Here is an 18,965-nt window from a genome sequence, read left to right on the forward strand (position 1 = left end):
GAGAAGGAGGGTAACCCCTCATGGTATTGTTTGGATCCTGTGTATCTAGAACAGATATATATTTAGGTATCTATCGCATATGTGCTCATGAAACACAAGAAATCAGCTAGCAAGGATCCAGCAATGGAAGTTACTGGAAGCTATTGTGTGCTTAGCAACATTTCTGTTGAAAAAAATCCTCTGTTGAAATCATTTATACAATATGATACCGTGAGGCTAAAAACCAAAGGCTGGGGGGACAGCCTTGAAAGATGTGGACTAATTGGAGAAACTGATTGAATAGATGTTCTGCATTAAGATGAGGCACCTTGCTTTTTGGCTAACAACATTTCCTAGCATATCCATATAGGTTTGTATTCATCTTCAGTGTCATTGAAACTAATTCCCAATGTAATTATGTTTAATATGCAACAATACAAACAGATTAGTGACTCATTTCCTAAATTAAAATAACAGCATGGAAGCAAAAATATAAGTATAGATTTATTAGAGAAGTTATCTAAAATACAATATTATTTTCCTCTTTAAATTAGAGCATATATTATTTCAATGAAAAGTTATTTTGTATTATTCCTATGGTAATAACAACTTTTAAAGATAATACTTAATTTAGGACATTTTAATTAAAAAAGTCCAACACTACCATTAAGACATAATCAAGGTTGTTGATAGCATGGGTAAAAATGTAAAACGGTCTCAAAAATATTTACATGTCAGTTTCTTAAAATCTAAGAAGTCTCATTCTCAATAGTCATTTTTCTTTACTTTCCAAAATACTTTTTTTCCTAAATCATACCTAGATTCTGTATTCCTGTGCTTTTCACAAAGCTTCAAGTTTAGTTAGTTATGTGTACTATCACATCAGTGGATGAGGTTTCTTAAAATGGCTTATTTTGTTATCATCATATTCTCTCCCAAGTAGCCAACATACTGTTATACCAAAGTGTAAGTTGCAGTAATAGTCACCAAAATGCACACAACCACCACCATCACTCCACGCCTCCCCCAACCCCCACACCTTAAGAACCCTTTCCTATTTGGCCAAGAGCCTTTCACATTTCATTAGCTGGCGTTTCAGATGCAGAGCAAAAGAAAGAACGGATCTGGGAGACAAGATGTTGCCAGGGCACACAAGGCAAAGGTTTGATTTGGGCTTAGCAAAAGGGGCTCCTCACAAACACAGCAATTTCTAACACACTCAGCACTGAGGTTACTGGAAGGAAGCTCTGACTTCTCTGCTCTTCAAAGGCTGACACGGGCGCCAGTTGTCCACCATATGGCACACAGGCTCATTCTCAGCACTGAAGCAAAGGCCACGGAGTTTGCACATCTGTGGACAAAGGCACAAACATCCTAAATGCATACTCTTGTTTCAGCAGGACTATTTGATTTATACACCTTGGGCTTGAGCCAGAGGTCCAATTCACACTTTTGCCAGCACTAATGGTCTAGAGATGGTGTCACCACCCATATGTCTTTGCATTTCCATCCACACCATTTCCTGCCCCTGACACGGGCTCTCCTGTCCACAAAATACCCTAGCAAGAAGAACTAAGAGAGCACAGAAAACAAGGACATAGGCACACATTTCCTGAACACTGCGCACACAGAGTTGTTTGTCCTTGATACAGATCAGAATTGAAAGCCTTTCAGAATCCTTTGCAAGTTGTATAGTTTGGGCTCTTTTGAAACTTGCATTTTTTTAATTCAGTTGAAATTTAAAACAAAAAAAAAGAAGACAACCTTATCGTTGGGTCAAATTACAGCAACCAAATTCATTACAGATATCTTGATTTTCAAATACTGTGAGAGGGAAAACTATTTCACATCAATAGGAACATACTGTAGAGTTTTAGTACTTGCTTGTAAAAGTAAAATTGGTATTTCCACAGTATGATGTAATAAAAGCACCTTTATATCTAAATGGGCATCTCCAAAACTAGTAAAAAGACTGTGCCAAAATAGTAACCCACCCAAATGTGATCTCGCACAGCTGGAACTGCTGACAGAAACACATAGGTGGGATACAGGATTTCATGCAAGTCAGGCTGCAGGCCAGGCTTTCCCTTATTCAGGGAGGAAGGCCCCCAGTGGTGACCAGCCCAGGAGAGGACTTTACCTTCACAACTGACCAGAACTAAGTTCAGAGCTCCACCTCTGCCAGGACCTACTGTGTCACTATAGCAAATAACAGGCTCGCTGCACCATGCTGTAATATCCAGCTTTTATCGACCTTTGGAAAACAATTTCATTAAACCCAGTGTCAATACTCAACTTTATGGTTTCTTGTTTTGATCAGTTTTGGAATGAAAAGGCAAGCTGCCACACACACTGTTTTGATCTCACATCCATCTTTGAAATGTCGATGGTAATACGGAGAGGGGTGTGTGGGAGAAACAAGTGGTGTCTTTTACCACTTGTAGGTGGTTAAAGTAGGTGTAGTAGGAAAAACAACTCTATTTTGGTGAGTGTGCTCCTGCCCTATAATAAAACCAAACTGGAAAACCCTGGATTATCAATAGCAATACCAGTAGTTTAGAACAAGTTAACAGTGTCAACTTTAATGCTCCCTTGCAGTTTAATGGTAATCACTGCTATAATTATTACTTCCGATAGCTTTCCTGTCTTTTATTCTATCTTTTATTACCTTAAGTCCCACAACAACTCAGTTGCGCATTTTTCACATCAGCTGAATAAAATCCCTAGAATTACGTGTATAATGTTAGCATGCCTGCCATTGATAAAAGGGATTTAAGAGTCTGAAGGGTAAACTAGAGCCCTTCAGGGCTAGTTTATATTTATAGGCTCTAGATTCTATTTATATCTCCCAAGCACACAGATGCAAACCCAAGGGTGGAATCTTGCCTCTATGTAATTTCATTAATGGATGGTGCAGAAAGCTAGGGCCTGGAGTGATTTAATCTGCACAAGCTCCTTCCTACTAGGAAGATTCTATACTCCTCAAGCTGCTCAACAAAATAAAGGATTTTTTCAGGCAGCAGACTTCTGGAATCTGCAAGTTTTGCCTCTTCCAAACAACACAGTTTTGTTAGGATTGTCACAATTCTGCGTGGGATTTCCCAGTCTGTTCTGTGCTGAACAGAACTTGTAAAATGAGCTCCGTGTCCTGGAAATGCTGGAAGATCAACAAACCAACCACCGATCTACAGTGTGAGACTGTGGATGCAGAATACAGGCTCTTCAGATGCTTGGTAAACATGGTATTTTCAGGGCTAGTATACCCAGATGGTGATGTGTGCATGTACAGCAAACCTGCTGATGCTCACAATCCATGCTAGACTTAACTCTGCATGTGCAAACGGTCCTTTCATGCATGCTGTAATTTTCCCAGATTTTTACCACATGTCAGCTCTAACCATCTATCTGGAAAGCCTGATTAAGTTTTTAAAACCCCCAAATTTTCCCTAGATTGTGTCCAAACGGAAGACAGCCTTACATTTTACAGCAAACTATATCCACACATAGAAGCAGAGTCCTGAGAGCAAAAGAGCTAACTAGTTCACACATATTTTTCACATGTGATACCCTGCATAGCTCTGCAGTAACACAAACTACCACTTTAAATATCACCAGAAGGGCTGAACTGAAGCAATCAGTGTGACTCCAGTACACATCTACTGGCATCACCCACTGCAGACCTACCTGCTCGGGGCTGACAGTGATGGGCTCCTTCAGAACATGCCAGATCACACATTCGAGCAGTGGGGGAGTGGTCAGTGAGCCGGGGTACGTCCAATAGTCTCTGCATGCAGGAAGCAGTCCAGTGGGGTCAAAGTTTGTGAAGGAAGCTTGCTTCCCCTACAATAAAGAAAGCAGATGAACTAGCATCAGGGGAGAGACCACAGACACACACTGGGCTTGCAGTAGTAAAGTCTCCTATGGGAAGCTCCATGTTATGAGAAAGGCAGAAATGGAGTTTGGCATGAAGTGCTGAGTGCCTCCTACAGTACATTTGGGATTAAAAACTCTCAGCAATGTATTTCTTACGTTATAAGACTTTCAAGACATTGTTTCTCATTCAACATCAACATCCTCATCGACACAGAGGGCAAATATTACCTTGGTTTGAATGGAGTTCAGAGCATCCACAACCTTCTGTATTTCAGGCCTGGCATTTCCTACCTGTAACACAAACCATATGAAAAGAAAATGATCATGCACTGTCACCGATACCTTTAGTTTTCTGTTACAGTTCTCAAGGAAACATTTTCCCAGCAACATTTCATTACATAACAGGAGTATTAGAGCAAAAGTTACTGGAACTGTCTCTGTAAAATCATGTCAGTTGACAGTAAGCACAAATGGATCAGCCAAGGACACTGGACAGAATTAAGTTATTTACATCTACAGTGTGTGGATTTCTTTTTGGACTTGAGCTGTTCTTTTTTCATAGAAGTCACCCTCCTAACAGAACACAGCGAGGCCAGGAGAAAGCACACACTGCTGGGGCACAGCCACCTTCTCCAACCAGCTGTGAAGACAATTCAACCAAGACAAAATGCTCTGGACATTTAACAATGACAGGAAAAGGAAAATAGGTGTTATTTAAGCTGGTTCTACTGCAGATTCATACACACTGAATGTGTCTCTGTCATCACCCTTCACTGATAAGAATTACGGCAGTGTCACTGCTGTGATGAAGGCAAGTATGCTGTTATAGGGCTGCCACAGTGATGGATGGCAGTCATATTTCATGACTGGTGTACAATTTTTATATGTAGAGAAAGCCAAGAATTTGGAGCACCACCCAGTTCGCTATGGGTTTAGGCAGTATAGAAGTGCTGCCTCATTCTGTATTTTAGGCTGTCAGGTCCCCCTGCAACACAATGAACATACTGGACTCATCCAAATAATACAAAGGAAAAAGTTTAACTTACCTTCATGAAGATGCCTACCACAGCCAAACCATCAGGGTGCTTCACAGCTTCAGCAAATTTACCATATTTTTCTTTCCAGTGAACAATATGGAGCTAGGAGCAAGAAAACAATAAGCACTATTATTCCATCCACAATATTTCACAAATGAGAATGCAGGGAGGTGATTTATTCAACATTAAGAGCAGATGGCATTTTAATGCTGAAATTTAAAAACTTTTGTGTACAGTTAAGAATTTGTTGAATCATTCATCTATTTCCAAGTTTCAATTAAGCAAAGAGATTTTTGTCATGCATTTTATTTTGCTTCTCACTCTTATTCCCAGGTGAGTTTTAATTGCAAACTGTGGATGTATCATTCCGCGTTTAGTCTGGTAAAACTCATGTTATCTTCAGCATGAGTTTTTTCTGCATGCAGCCTTTAAGATATTGATGTAGTATTTTAATGCTATATATCCTGAGGTTCTTATCCACACTGAAATACATGACTGCCAGTGTGAGAAGGAGAAGAGAAGACACATTAACTACAGATCTGACCTGCAATCTAGACAGTTTTTTAAAAAAGAGTCCTGTACTTTTCTGGAAAGCCTTTGAAAAGAGTATGAAATAAATCTGCAGGTCGCATTAGCCAGGATGTTGCTTTATTTTTCATTTCCAAGTTATTTCTTAAGTTCATCTAGCTGCTTCCCCATATCTGCAAGTCAAGCTCAGCAAGTAATTGTGGTACTCAGAACAGATACAAGGCAACAGCAAGTTGCTCAGATAAGACAAAAGCTACTTCTACCTCACGACAACACAACAGAGCCAATGAATTTGTCAGGCCATTTCTTTTATCCATCAATGAAAATCACAAGTATGTTCAGAAAATGTGTATTTATGAAAGGGTTAAAAGTCTGTCACAGCTTCCAGAGGCAGATTTCTAAACAGGGGACAAGGAAAAGTGGGACACAAGGCGCTACTCCATTTCTGTAGTGAGACTGTAATACAGAGTCTTAAAGTTGTTCAAGGGACATCTGGAGTCTTAAGGATATTACAAAGAGCACCTGCACCTGCAAGGTCTCACTTTGCTGTCTGCCCTCTTCACAGCTCCCCTAGCTCCTTTGCTACCAAAAGGTGAAAGGGGCTGCCCCAAAATTATTCTGTTGTTGATATAAATGTCTCTGATGTTAAAAATTTAAGCCAGGAAAAGAGGATACGTGTGTGTGCAGAGGTGCTGCAGTTCTATTTCTTTGCCATTTTTAAGAGTCAACAAGAAAGTGGGGAAAACCAGGGATAATTAATGTGGGTTTTTCTGCTTCTGTAGTTTTGAAGTAGCTGAAAAAAAATAGTAATTATAAAAGTCCTCCAATTCTAATCTCTGCTCTTGCAAGTAGGTCCTGGGGTGGCACTGTACCAAAATCTTCTGTAGTAACCTCCACAATCTCTTGCCCTATGAAGATCTATAGAGAAGTTGTTAGTATGGCAGAATAGTGAAAAATAAAATAAAACAGTCATTATACATAAAAGACTGGAGAAGTTCAAGCATGTCCTACCTCTGCATCATACTTCACACCATCCAAAGTGTGCTCAGACCCTTGGCCCTCACAGGATCCCCAGTGAACGTGAAATTGTGCCAGCCTGTAGACTCCATCCAGCGCTCCTCCTTGCAGCACTGCAAAGCAAAGAGCCTCTATTAGCATCTCCCATAGCCTTCCTTATTGAGTCTTATTTCAAACTGGAACGTCCACCTCAAGTCTTCCAAGTGAATTACAGTTCATTGCTCTACATGCTGCCATGCTACTCCAGATCAACTTAAAAGGTACATTGCTGCAATATGACAGAATTAATAAATAAACATATAAAAAGATCAGTGACTTTACAGTGAGCATCTCATCAGCGATTTAACAGGCATGCTAATATTACGGCTGACGAGGGGAGAGCTAAGGATGTAACTTTTCTGTCACCAAATAAATAAAAAAAGGCCAAGAAAAAGAATAGCCTTTGTAAGAGGCCCATATAGAGTTATTCTATGGAACTGCACTTGGAGACCAAATAATCTTTCACTTACTAATGTACTCTGTCCCTTCATTTTAGACACTTTATCCATTTAGCGCTTAATCCTGCAAATCCTGTGACAGATCGAATTGAGTAAAATGCTTTTGGTTCCAAATTAAACCTAAACACCTGTTAGCCATGGGTTGCACCAAGGTAAAGCTCTAGGTACAGCGCAAGGCATTGTAGAAGTGTGAATTCAAATCTCTTGGCCCTCCCATCTTTTACTCCTCAAGAATGAATTTTAAAAAAAATGGTGATTAAAATGTCAATGCCTGCAGAGACAGTTTTTGAAATATGGATTGGAAATGAGGCATTTACTTACACTCTCCACTACCTGACATTACCCCTGCAGTGGGACTGCTCTAAGTGGAGTGCCCAGCCACACTTTCAATTATACAGGAGTGAGCTCCCCTGAGCTCCCTTACGCTGTTAGTTTTAACCTTGTACTTAAACTGTGACCAATTGCCATTACGATATGCAGGATCAAGCCCCATTACTGTAAAAAGCTCAAGGCACAGACAATGTCTTCTCCAGTGCAGCACAAAGCACAGAACAGTAACAAATAGTTCTACTAAATAGAGCTATTTATCTAAGTTATTAGAGCAAGGTTTCACACTGGTTTGTGGTTGGTTTGGTTTTGTTGGTTTTGTTTGTTTTTGGTTGGATTTTTTTTTTTTCCTAAGTGTCTCAAATTCACAATGAAATCTTCAGAATGTTAATATTTAAAGAAAAATTTTACAATGTAATTTGAAGTGTCATATATCGTAGAGATCAATTTATATATATACATATATATATATATATACACACAATAAAGTGACAGAAGAGTGGTGACATCAGATATTACATGTAAGTGTGCTCTGTGTATGTGCCACAAACAAAACAGTTCTGTGGAGTAAAGATGCTTTCCTCTCAGTCTGCAATTAGTCTAGACACTATTACAATACGTGCATGTGTGAAAATATACATCAAATGCATATAGGAATAGGTCACTGTCTGTTCAGGTTTCAATAATTCTGATTATATGCAAGCATAGACAACAACAGCTGTGGATACTTGGCAATAAGGTGAGAAGGATTTCAGTAAAAAACAGGAATACATCAAAATTAAATACAAGATTTCTACAAAACACATTAATTTCCACTTGTGTGCCTTACACATGCAAAATTTGGGTTCATTGGACAAATTCAGCATTTGCCTGGGGCTCCTGTGGTAAATACATTTAGAAGACTCCCAACATGTATTTCTATCTGGAAATGTGAATATATGTTCCACTGCAGTCTTTGTAATTTCTGATACTGTAGCCAACACTGAACAGTCAACAGACCAAGACTTGCCCTACCTATTGCCAAGCTATGTGACACAAAGAAGAACAGCTACTTAAAGTAATTAAATAGGAACGTATCTTATTCTACTTCTATGTTTCTGCATGTGCTGGTTGCCAAGAAGCATAACTGTTTCAAGCACAAGGACTACAAACCAGAATACCTTTTTTTCAGAACAGTGACTGTGAATGTGCATTAGATCCTTTGGAAAATGAAGTAATAGGTTGCTATGTCTTTACAGATGCAAAATCGCTTAATCCACACAATACCACGTTTCATTTAAAAATGATGCCATGGAGTTGCAATGTTTCAGTTTCAGTTCCTTTGGCTAATGGACTTGCTGCTCATTGCAGGTACAAATGGACCGAGGTTCCACCATTCTTCAACCTCAGAAAGCACTAGCACAGCACAGGTTAATCTGCCATTATCGATCAATGGAAAGCATGCTAAAAAGCAGAATCATGCAATCTTCTTAAATCCATTTGCAGTGTTATTTCTTTACACAAAGTTTGCTCTAGTCCCATAAAACTCAACAGATGAACAAAAATCTCTTTGCAATTTTTGCTTACTTTTCTCATTCTGTGGTTCTCAAATCCAGCACTAGCTTATTTTGACTCACAGCAGAGCATTCAAAGAAAGTAATAATTAGATTAGCATGAATGAATACAAATTCAGCAGGCTTAATTACAGAACAGCCCTTCTTGTTCTAGCCTATATTAAGCAGCTACTTTTTTAATACTTCTCAGCCTTTCCAAAGAAGTGAAAATTAGAATTAAACTTAAAAGGTAAAGTAGAAATGTTAGAGCTTCATTTTTTTCCAGCACAAGCTTTTTAAAACCATGAATAAATGCTACCAGCTTTTCCAAATTAAAAGTTCACCAAGAATCACAGCAATATTCACACTGGTAACTTTCCTGTCTTTGTCCCATGTGATGTGAACATCCATTCAGGCCATACTGACAACACAAGTCCAACCTTTCCATCCCCTTTTTTTGAGTGATGAGGAAATTCTGATCCATATTTGAGCATTTCATCATTATCTCCCTCCCTTTTGAAATTAATATTAGTGAAAACAATCCTGGAAATACCTACATAGCTGTGCTCCCTTTTGTTACATAGCACAGCTTCAGATGCAGGCTGAAGACAGCACAAGCCAACCTGGAAAACACATTCTTTTCATACAGATTCAACCTACTCAACACAATCTACGTCATAAACTGGTTTCCATGGATGTGTAACAGCCCAGAGGTGACAGCTTGAAAATACAACTTTTTTTTCTATTTAGCAGTTATTTGAAATGTTACAGTGAGAATTTTGGAGCCACTTTGCTTAGATTAAGAAATGGTAACGGTTTTCAACTCCTACCCTTTACTGGAGAAGTTATACTAGTAACATCCAGTAATTATATTGCACTGTTACTAAATGATCTCATAACATTTTCTGAAGTAGGTGGACATAGGTATTAGCAGCATTAATTTGGAAAGTCAAATAACCACACAAACTGTTCCATTTATTTACATCTGTAGGATTTCTTGGATAAAGAAGGCAAACTCGATTTGTCTCCATTATACTTTCTTAGGATATTTAGAAACACATAGAAATCAAATGACATTTTGCTGCATTTGGGACAGCTGTTTACTGAGGCCACACAACTTCACTGTTCTACTGAAAGGCAAGTCCCTGGGTAGTTACCCTTCCCACGTAGAACAGAACAGCTTTGTCAAAAATACCATAGACCACTTCATACCTTTTTTCAGGAAGTGGCAGCATACACATCTGTGAATTTTTGCAGGAATACTGTGGAATTACTGTCATTTAGTTACCTCCTATGGGACATTCTCTCTATACAGAGCAGGAGGCTAATAAATCTCATCAAGGCAATAAACCTGTCAAGGAAATAATCAAAATGGCTGAACTACAAGATCATTTCATGAGTTAGAATGCATTCCAAGATGAATTCCAGAAAAAATTCTACAAACTCATGTGGTAAGGAAAATACTACTCTAAAGTTTGTTACTCTGAGAGAATGCAGAATGAGAAAATGTTCTTCAAATGGAAATAACTGACAGCAAAGCTCCTTCCAGCAGTTAAAATAATGGGTCCACTACAGCACAATGGATGTCCAAAGCTCTTTAGTTCTAATTAGTTCTAATTGACATTCCACCAAACAAAAACCTGGCAGCAGGACATTCAAGCATCTACCTTTGAGGACAGCCCTCTTGCACACACGTTGCTTTGGCATAAAGAAAACCATGATTTTGTATCAGCGTACAGTAGATGTGCATGTATATATGATGTTCTAGGTACATATGTAAATATATGCATAGTATATACATAAGTGTTAAGGTTTTGTAAGCTTTTGTGTATACACAGACATCTGTATGATAGAAAACACGCCTTGAGGAGACAGAGTAGATGAAGCATTATTTGAGAAAAACAGTCTTGAGCACCATGCACTATTAATGGCACAAAAAAAGGTTCTTATGATGATGCTCGGGGATTAGCCTTGTGTTCTTATGCAAGGATGGACTTCCCCATCTGACAGACTGAAGAGTTCAGTTAGGGTGAGCTGTCACTTCTGTGAAACGTGGAGTACAGAGCGTCACATTTTGTGAGATGTTGCCTTCCTTATGTTATCTCTTTCAGACATTCCTCCTAGGATGCTGTATCATGGCAAGCAAGAGAGCAAGACAGCACACAAGCATCTGACCAGGGGATCATACTTGCAGAAAACATCTGTAATGTGCTTCACCAAAAGAAAAACTACATAACTGGTATCTCATAAGAAAAAAACCCAACCTACTCTGTCCTTGCTAAAGGGTTAGCCTGATAAGGCAATAAGGATGTTTCACAGAGATAGCCCAGAATGAAACACCTGCCAAAATGCAGCCAGTCTGCAGACTTGTGTATTTGCAGCGGTCACTGGTTCTGATTCACCTCAGTTGAACTATTTCATCCAGACTGGGTAGCAGCCAGGGAGACTCTGACTTGCCTAAGGATACAAAGCCATTTAGGTTCTTAACTTCCCTCCCACTCCCTGGGACCAGTGGAGTTTATTTCTCATGTAGTCTCTTAAATGGAGATTCCCCAAGAGTCATAAGGTTGCAGTACCGAGTCCCTGATCAGCCTTTGATCCTCATGTTTCACACCACATGAGCTGACAATGACTTCGTAAGAGTTGGAAGCACTAAAATTCTCTTAAAAGTAATAATGGGTTTAATTTCTGATGGCAGCAGCTGTAATTCTAATCTTAGTGACTGCTTACAGTACTGAAAATTGTGTACCGACACGGTGCTCATACTACGTAGAGATCTAATGAAGGATGAACGAACATGAGCGTTGCCTCTAAGTACACATCAGTCCCTCACGCCCGTAAATAAATGAACAAGCATATCGGCTGGGACGAGTAGTGACGTCTGGCACACAGCTTCATTACATCTTAAAAATAAACTTTCCCAAGTGGCTTTAGCTGATAACAGCCGACTAGTTTCTCCTGGTTTTGCACTAAAAGCGCCTCAAGAGGAGGAACTTAAAAGAAGGGAAGGAAGTTGCCATGATTTTTAAATGCACGATCCATGTCAAATTTCTGCTCAGAAGTTGCATGTTAAAAAAAAAAAAATTAAAAAAAAGCTGATGTAAGTGAAGGGTACTTTGGGGCTCTAAAATGAAATGAAGGCCTGAAACATGCAGGACTGATCTCAAGCCCTCTCATCTTCCTTTCCACTTCCCAGAAGCACTACAGCTATTCTCAAGTCACTTGCTTATGTAAGGTTTGCAGCTTCTGGTGACCCAAGTTCACAAGAGAAATGACTTAAAGATCACGCACCCTCTGGGACCTCTGACTTTCTAGCCAAGCAGTGCACAAAAGTACTTGTGACACATAAGCAGGTGTCTGAATACAGTCCCTTAAAGCTACAAGCAATTAGTTCACTGATTTATGATTCCAGAGGGTCATTGCGTTGCTTAGGCTATACTGCATTGTGGCCCTTCAATCCATGACTGCATACTGATAACATGCAGTATTATTCTGGCATAGCTAATATTACATCTTTGGAACTTGGAAGCCTAAAAATAGACCAGTGGCAGTGACTTTGATTAAGAGTTGTTCCTTAAAGACGGCAGACCTCCGTGTTTCTTCCTCCATTTACCAGCTGAGGTGGAAGTGCAGGAAAAGAGCAACAGTGGGCACAACTTTCAGAGTAACTCATCAGCTAATGCACTGGCTCTTGAATAACCAATGTAACAAAATAAATTGGTTTGTGTACAGCAAGTCATAACTCAAGGCAGCCAAAGCATCCTCATTAATATTTACCATTATAGGAAGAATTGGGTAATGTATTTGATTACAACTACTGAAAGCCTCCCAAGGGGTGCTAGCATCCAAGCCAGTACAGTATTTTCATTTCCCTAGGTCTCTCACAATTTTACAGTTCTACTATGATTTAATATTTGCAAAAATACGAGATTTACTTGGGACCCTGTCTGGAATTTCAATATTCTCTCTAGCTCAGTAGCAAGGAAGGAAAAGGAAACAACTAAGACACTGATCCACAAGCAGACATTACCAGTACATTTAGTAATGTCTCTAGAGCCTTACACCGTAGCTGCAATTCACTTGTGCCAGGTTCTAGAGATAAAATATGATATTCTAAAATTCTTGTTACGAATAAGTTAATTGCAGATTTACTTCTTCCTTTTATATGTTCATCAAAACACAAGATCAGAAAATACAGAATACAGTGCCTGCTGCCGTGTGCACTTCCCATTTGAACCTCAGGTTTTAGGTGATTTCTAAAAACTTTTCTGGGAAACCTACATAGAGAACATCTTGTAAGTATGTTACAAAATCTTCTTCAGACTCTTGAGGTTTTCTTGAGCAAAGTCACTTCCTGTGGTTTTACAGCTCTGAAGTCACTCTTTACTTCTGTCTTCTAAAGCGAGTGAAACAACACACATGTCCTTAACAGCAGACTATAATATGAAGCGCTTAATATGATAAAATAAGTACCCTTAATGAGACTCTCCTTTGCTGTAAAGGTCCTGAAATAAGGTGCGTTATTAGTTATCAGCACACTTTACTTCACTTATATGTGGAAGGTCATGACCCAGGATATAAGAGTGGATGAACCTGAATTTGGAGGGTTTTTTCCTAGTGACACATACCATAGTGAATTTTTGGTTTTATTTAAAGTTACAGAAATGTTAAAGATTTATGCCTACAAATACTTTAATTTTCACTACTGTTAAGACAGTGGACATGAACTAAGAAAGCAACTAAAACTGCCAGAACTGAAGGAGAAGGGAAACAAACTAACAACTGGAAGAGGAAGTTCATTGTTCACTTTCTACATACAAATCCAAAAAAACATTCCAAAAGACTGCAAGGAAATGAGACAGAAGATAGCCTTTTATCTAAGAGAAAATAATGGAATTTCAGCAAACAAAAAAAATGTTCATAAACATGGCAATGCTGGCTTGTGAATTTTCTTTCCATACACCATTTCTACCAACCAGCAACTGAAATATGAAGGGGCTTCACCTTGGGAATTGACTGAGTGCTCAGAAGTGTATTCTGGAATGTAACATCTGTCACATAACCCAAGAAAGAAATTTGAAGGCTGTACTACAAGAACTGAAATTGAAGATTTGGGCGTAATTGCTTAGGAAGAGGGTTTTTCTAAGCATGGATAGTAACATCTAAGCATATCTAGGAAAATTAAAAAGAAAGTAAAAGTCAGGTTATAAAGATATCACAAGATGTTAACATCATTTCTCTGTTAAAACATCATTGTAAGCAAACATTGTATAGGACATAGGCATAATTACAATCTCCATCAAGAATTAGGTCATTAAAGCTCCACCTATCAGTAAAGAGACCTAAGAGCAGAGAAGAAAACATTTTCTTTTGTGAAGATACATTAGTCGCAAACTGCACATAAATTACTTTTGTTTAAAAAGTTAAACTTTTATTTTACATCCTTACTATGCTAAAGAATATAGAGGGGATATAATTTCAAGAAAACCTGTTTTTTCTTTTAGATTTTTAGTTTTTCACAGATACGGGCAGCAGCTTTATCCTACATATTTTTGTATGTGCAGACATAATGTAACAAATATACATATTGGGAGAAGAGCCTTTTATTTAAGGAACAACAATTTACATCAAAATTTTTTATGATTCCAATATCTACTTGTTGTTACTTATGATCAACCGTATTCACATTACATATTTTCTGAATAAAAGACCTAAGTAACAACTGCTTTCAAGAATTTTTATCCAAACATGCATCTCAGTTTTCTTACTTATTTTTACTATGCTATTACTACCTGTTATTTTTTTATTGCAAGAACTCATTTTGCATACTCTGAAGAGCAGGAGTCAAACAGACTTTAATACCTAGAACTGCTGTGCAATTTACTTCAGTGTCGTTAGTTACGAGCCTGAAGATTCTTAATGAATGGATCTCCTACTAAGTCCTGAAGATCGCACACAAACAATATCTCATTACTTAATTTTGTGCCTACTACCACAGATAATTCATACTGCATATGGGACAGCTCATAGGAGCAAGCAATACAGTCTGTGGGAGGCATTCACAGGATTTTCTTCCATTGTCTTTTGTAAAATATACCAGCACATCATATACTCTCACAGTTTCGCCTTGTGACTGTTGCATAATGTCTAACGAAGAATTTGGTACACACATTATAGTTAGTCTCAAATTCAGAAACGGGAGTGAATCAAGCACAGTCAAGTCAAAGACAGCTCTATTTTGTGTAAGGAAAGTAGGTTACCTAGTTAACTGCATACAAATGAAGCCATTAAGTGTGCTGCCAGGTAGATCCCATGCATTGTAGTTTTCAATACGAAGTGGGATACTGAAGGATCCACCCTTACCTGGCTTCACAGAGATCTGTTTAATGGTGAGGGTTTTTTCCTAAAGAATAAGCAGTTTCTGATTCACTAATAGAGCTACTGAGAATATTTCTACTTGCATCTCCTGTCCTCCCACTCGGAAAGCTGTGTCACAGCGTATCTGTCAGAGGATCCCTGTCACAGATGTTCTGGTTCTGCACTGACTTTTCTCATAAAGAGCATTCTTCCTACAAACATTTCTTTAGATTATTATATGTTCTTGCCATTTTTTCCTCCCAAATTACCCAATACAACCTCATTTTCACTATCTTTCCAAACTTATGCACACACAACTCAAACCTGAACCTGTTCCCCTTGGGTTCAGTAATATCAGGATGACAGCAAGAGCAGACTCGCACGTATCTGTTGAAAACATAATCCCTTTTATTGCACTCTGAATCATTTACCTTATTCCCCATAACACTGTTAAAATGAACATGCATTCAGCTCTTTTAGCTCCTCGGTGCTTCAGAAAAACAAACACTAACATGTCAGAATACCTTTTTCTTTTTTTTAAACCATGCAAATATTAATGTGGATGCTCTGTGTGAATTATGCATGGACCCGTGTATTCATATAGCTGCGAAGACTTACAGCTGACCACTTAATACTGTTCAGTATAAAGACTGTAATTAAAACAGAGTCAAAATCTTAATGCAATGCTGCATACCTGTTAAGCTGTTACATTACCTGCAAAAATCTCACATTTTTAGGAAGCACAGATCATTTGTTGTCGGCACCATTCTCTAAATGGCATTGTTAACAAAACGCTTAGGAAAAATAGGGCACTTGCTCAAGCAAGTTGAATCACGCAGTGTCTACAGAAGGCAGAGACAACGGGATTGGTTTTGCTATCTAAATGAAAAACAGAGGCACATTCATTGTAGCAGGGCTATGACTTCTGCAAACTCAACCAGCTGAAAAAATACAATTAAAGACAACCTACAAAACCCTTGTTGCAAGTGCAGCTTGGATTCCATCTGTCCATAAATGTGGCCATTCCTTTCAGAAAAGATTATTAAAAGGTTTCCAGGATTCAGTACTTAATTTCACCACACAGTACGATGAACAGCAAGATGCTGTGGAACGACTGGCTGCTAGCAAACTTTGTAGGAATGTGTCAGACACATTATCTTTATCTAGAAAGCCCAGCATCAAGAAATGTCAGGGATAATGCTTGTTTAAATTACAAAAGAACAAAGAGGTATTTCTGAATCATTCCTCTGTTTCTGTACTAACCTGGGAGCATATTGGCTTCAAAAATATGAAATAATATTTTGATAACCAAAGAAACTATTTCCAAACTATTTCTACTTCAAGTTGTTAACTGTAATCCTTTGTTATTCTAAGGCAAATTTCCTCCTGTGATGTATTTTGCCCCTTCTTTTAACCATTTGTTCGGTAGTTTATGATGAGCTATTGAGCTATGCCTGAAGTTGTTCAAATAATCATCTTTTTTTTTTTTTTTCTTTTTCTTCTCTCCACAGCTGAGCCTTTTTCTACAAATCCTTCTGATTTAAACAAAAATAAAGCAATTCACTTTTCTGGAGTTTAGATTAAGGCAACTCAAAACTGCCTAGATAGCCTCAGTTTTCTTCTAATGGAAGCTCAGTTTCCCTCTAGCCCTAGAGGAGCCCTGTGGGATGCTGAAACCTTAAGGGCTCAATCCTGACCTTACTGCAACCGAAACACTTTGGTCTTTTCTTGTCTTTAAAAAAACCCTATGTCCTCAGTAGGCATTTCAGTAGCTGTGTCAGTAGCTGGGTCTCCCATCTCCACCCCTGCACACGAAGATGAAATCTCACCTGACTTGTTGGAGGAATCATCAAACTCCACGTTGAAGGAGTGCCCGTTGTTGACTATGTTTCTAGCTGTGCTGGCATCGTAACTGAAGCTGAGAGGCTTCAGCGAGGAGTCGTACTTGGCGGACTTGCTGCTAATAGCAATAGGGGACTGGCGCTCTCCATTGGCGATGGGGAAGTGCTCGTGCCAGTGAGCAGGTCCTGCAAGACAGCGTAAAGCAGCTCAGTGGGAAAAGACAGGAGGCTCCAGGGACATAAATGACAGCCCGCACTCCACTAGCATCAGCACTTAATAATGTAGCATCCGCGTAGGGTGCCAGTGCTGGCAACTCAGGCGAGGTGCAATCCCACCTGGGGACCAAGGCAGGGCCCACAGCGGTCCCTGAGCCTTGGAGGCTGATGCTGGGGTTTTACCGGGGAGTCCTTCCAGAGGCCACCCCGTCCTGCTGGAGCAGCGCCCCGTCCTCCCCTCTGCCTTGCGCCTTTACCGAAGTAAAGGAATGACAACAGGGAAGGAGATGCTCCGGGCGAGCCGCGCGGCGCGCCGCCTCGCCGCTCGGGCGCAGGTGGCATCTCAAGGTTAAAAGAAAAAAGAAAGAAGAAGAAAAAAGAAAAATAATAAAAGCAGGCAGCGCCACCCAGCCCGTTCCCGCGCAGGGCAAGGGCTCGGCACGACGCGCAGCGGGCACGTCCCGGACGCGGCGAGCGGGGAGCTGCCGGCAGGTGTCCCGTGCCGTGCCGTGCCGGAGCCCCGCACCCCGCCGGGCACTCACCGTCGTGGCTGCCGTATCCCCAGTGGTGGGACATGGTGCGCGGCCCGGCTGCGTCCGCGCAGGCTGTCGCAGCGCCGTGGCCCCGGCGGGCTCTCAGGGGCTTTTATAGGCTCTCGGCAACTCCATGCCCTTCTCCGCGGCCGGAGGAAGGGGTGGGGAGCGCGGGCGGGGGCGGAGGGAGACTCCGCTGGGGGCGGAGAGAGCGGTCCCTTTTAATCCGCGATCCGCCGCGGCCGCGGAGCTGCGCCGGGCCGGGCCGGGCCGGCAGCGCCCCCGGGAGCCGGGCGGCACGGCGCGGCCGCAGCCAGGGCGGGCGGCGTGGGGGCGCCCCTCCCCGCATTGCGCACCTGAGGGCGCCCGGCCGCTGTGCGGGGCGCTGCGGGGCGCTGCGGGGCGCCGCGGGGCGCCGTGACCTTGGGGAGGTGCCGGGGGCCGCGCGGCGGGTGCGCGCCTCCGTGCGCCGGTGCGAGCGAGGGAGCGCGTGTCTGTCCGTGCGCGCGTGTGTGTGTGTGTGCGCGCGCCTCCGCGCGTGTGCGGGGCCCGCGCCGCGGTCTCGTGCTGCGCCCTGCTGGGGGCGGAGTGAAGGGCCCGGCGGCCGGCGGGGCAGGCAGCGGGGGGGGCGCCGGCACCCCGCCGCGCCGGGGGGCTGAGTCCTGGGCGCCGGGCTTCGGGGGGGATTAGCGGGGATTTGGAGGCGGAGATCAACGGACTTGGGGGGGGGGGGAGCTGCGGCCGCTCATCAGCAGAACGAGGACGCTGTTGCTTATTGCCGCACAGTGTATTTTATTTTTTTCCTGATCGCTTTCGGAGGAGGCGGCCGGTAGAGCGCTGCTCGCGTTCGCTTCTTAACACTTAAGAAATACGTACTTATCGTGAGAGCGCGTCGACTACCGCTCCCGAGGATGGACTTGCGAGAATAAAATTGAGCAATGCATATTTCGGATGTTTTTATATTGCTCAACGCTCTGTGCTTTGCCGCCGGACACGGGGCCCAGCCCTCGCCAGCCCCTTTGCGAAGGGCCGAACCGCGCCGCTGTGCCGGGCCCACGTGCCCCGACGGGGCGGCCGCCCCCCAGCAGGAGCTCGCACCCGGGTGGGTTTGCAGATGGTCGCTTTCCAAGGCTTGTCAGTGTCCTCTTGCTCCGAGCAATTTTTGGTACGGGAATGACATTGTGACCGTAGTATTGGTTTATCCCATTTTCTTAAGACGGCTTATTCA

At 41.5% G+C, this 18,965-nt stretch overlaps 1 protein-coding gene across 2 annotated transcripts; it reads right to left on the reverse strand.

The window, feature by feature from the left end:
• Positions 1-470: 470 nt before the first annotated feature.
• On the reverse strand, positions 471-17,968 carry CA2 (carbonic anhydrase 2). 2 transcript variants are annotated; one of them, XM_080381899.1, is made up of 8 exons: positions 17,747-17,968; positions 16,977-17,174; positions 15,472-15,534; positions 6,429-6,547; positions 4,899-4,991; positions 4,081-4,143; positions 3,664-3,819; positions 471-1,330 (listed from the first exon to the last, which is right to left on the reverse strand). In XM_080381899.1, the coding sequence occupies exons 1-8, from the start codon at positions 17,778-17,780 to the stop codon at positions 1,211-1,213; spliced, it is 846 nt and encodes a 281-aa protein (XP_080238025.1). In that variant the 5' UTR covers positions 17,781-17,968; the 3' UTR covers positions 471-1,210. The 2 variants fall into 2 exon arrangements, with proteins under 2 accessions (XP_080238025.1, XP_080238026.1); XM_080381900.1 differs by lacking the exon at positions 15,472-15,534 and having other exon boundaries at positions 17,747-17,947.
• Positions 17,969-18,965: the final 997 nt, after the last annotated feature.

This window comes from Falco punctatus (genome assembly GCF_963210335.1).
Source record: "Falco punctatus genome assembly, chromosome: 3".
In the NCBI taxonomy this organism is placed as follows: domain Eukaryota; kingdom Metazoa; phylum Chordata; class Aves; order Falconiformes; family Falconidae; genus Falco; species Falco punctatus.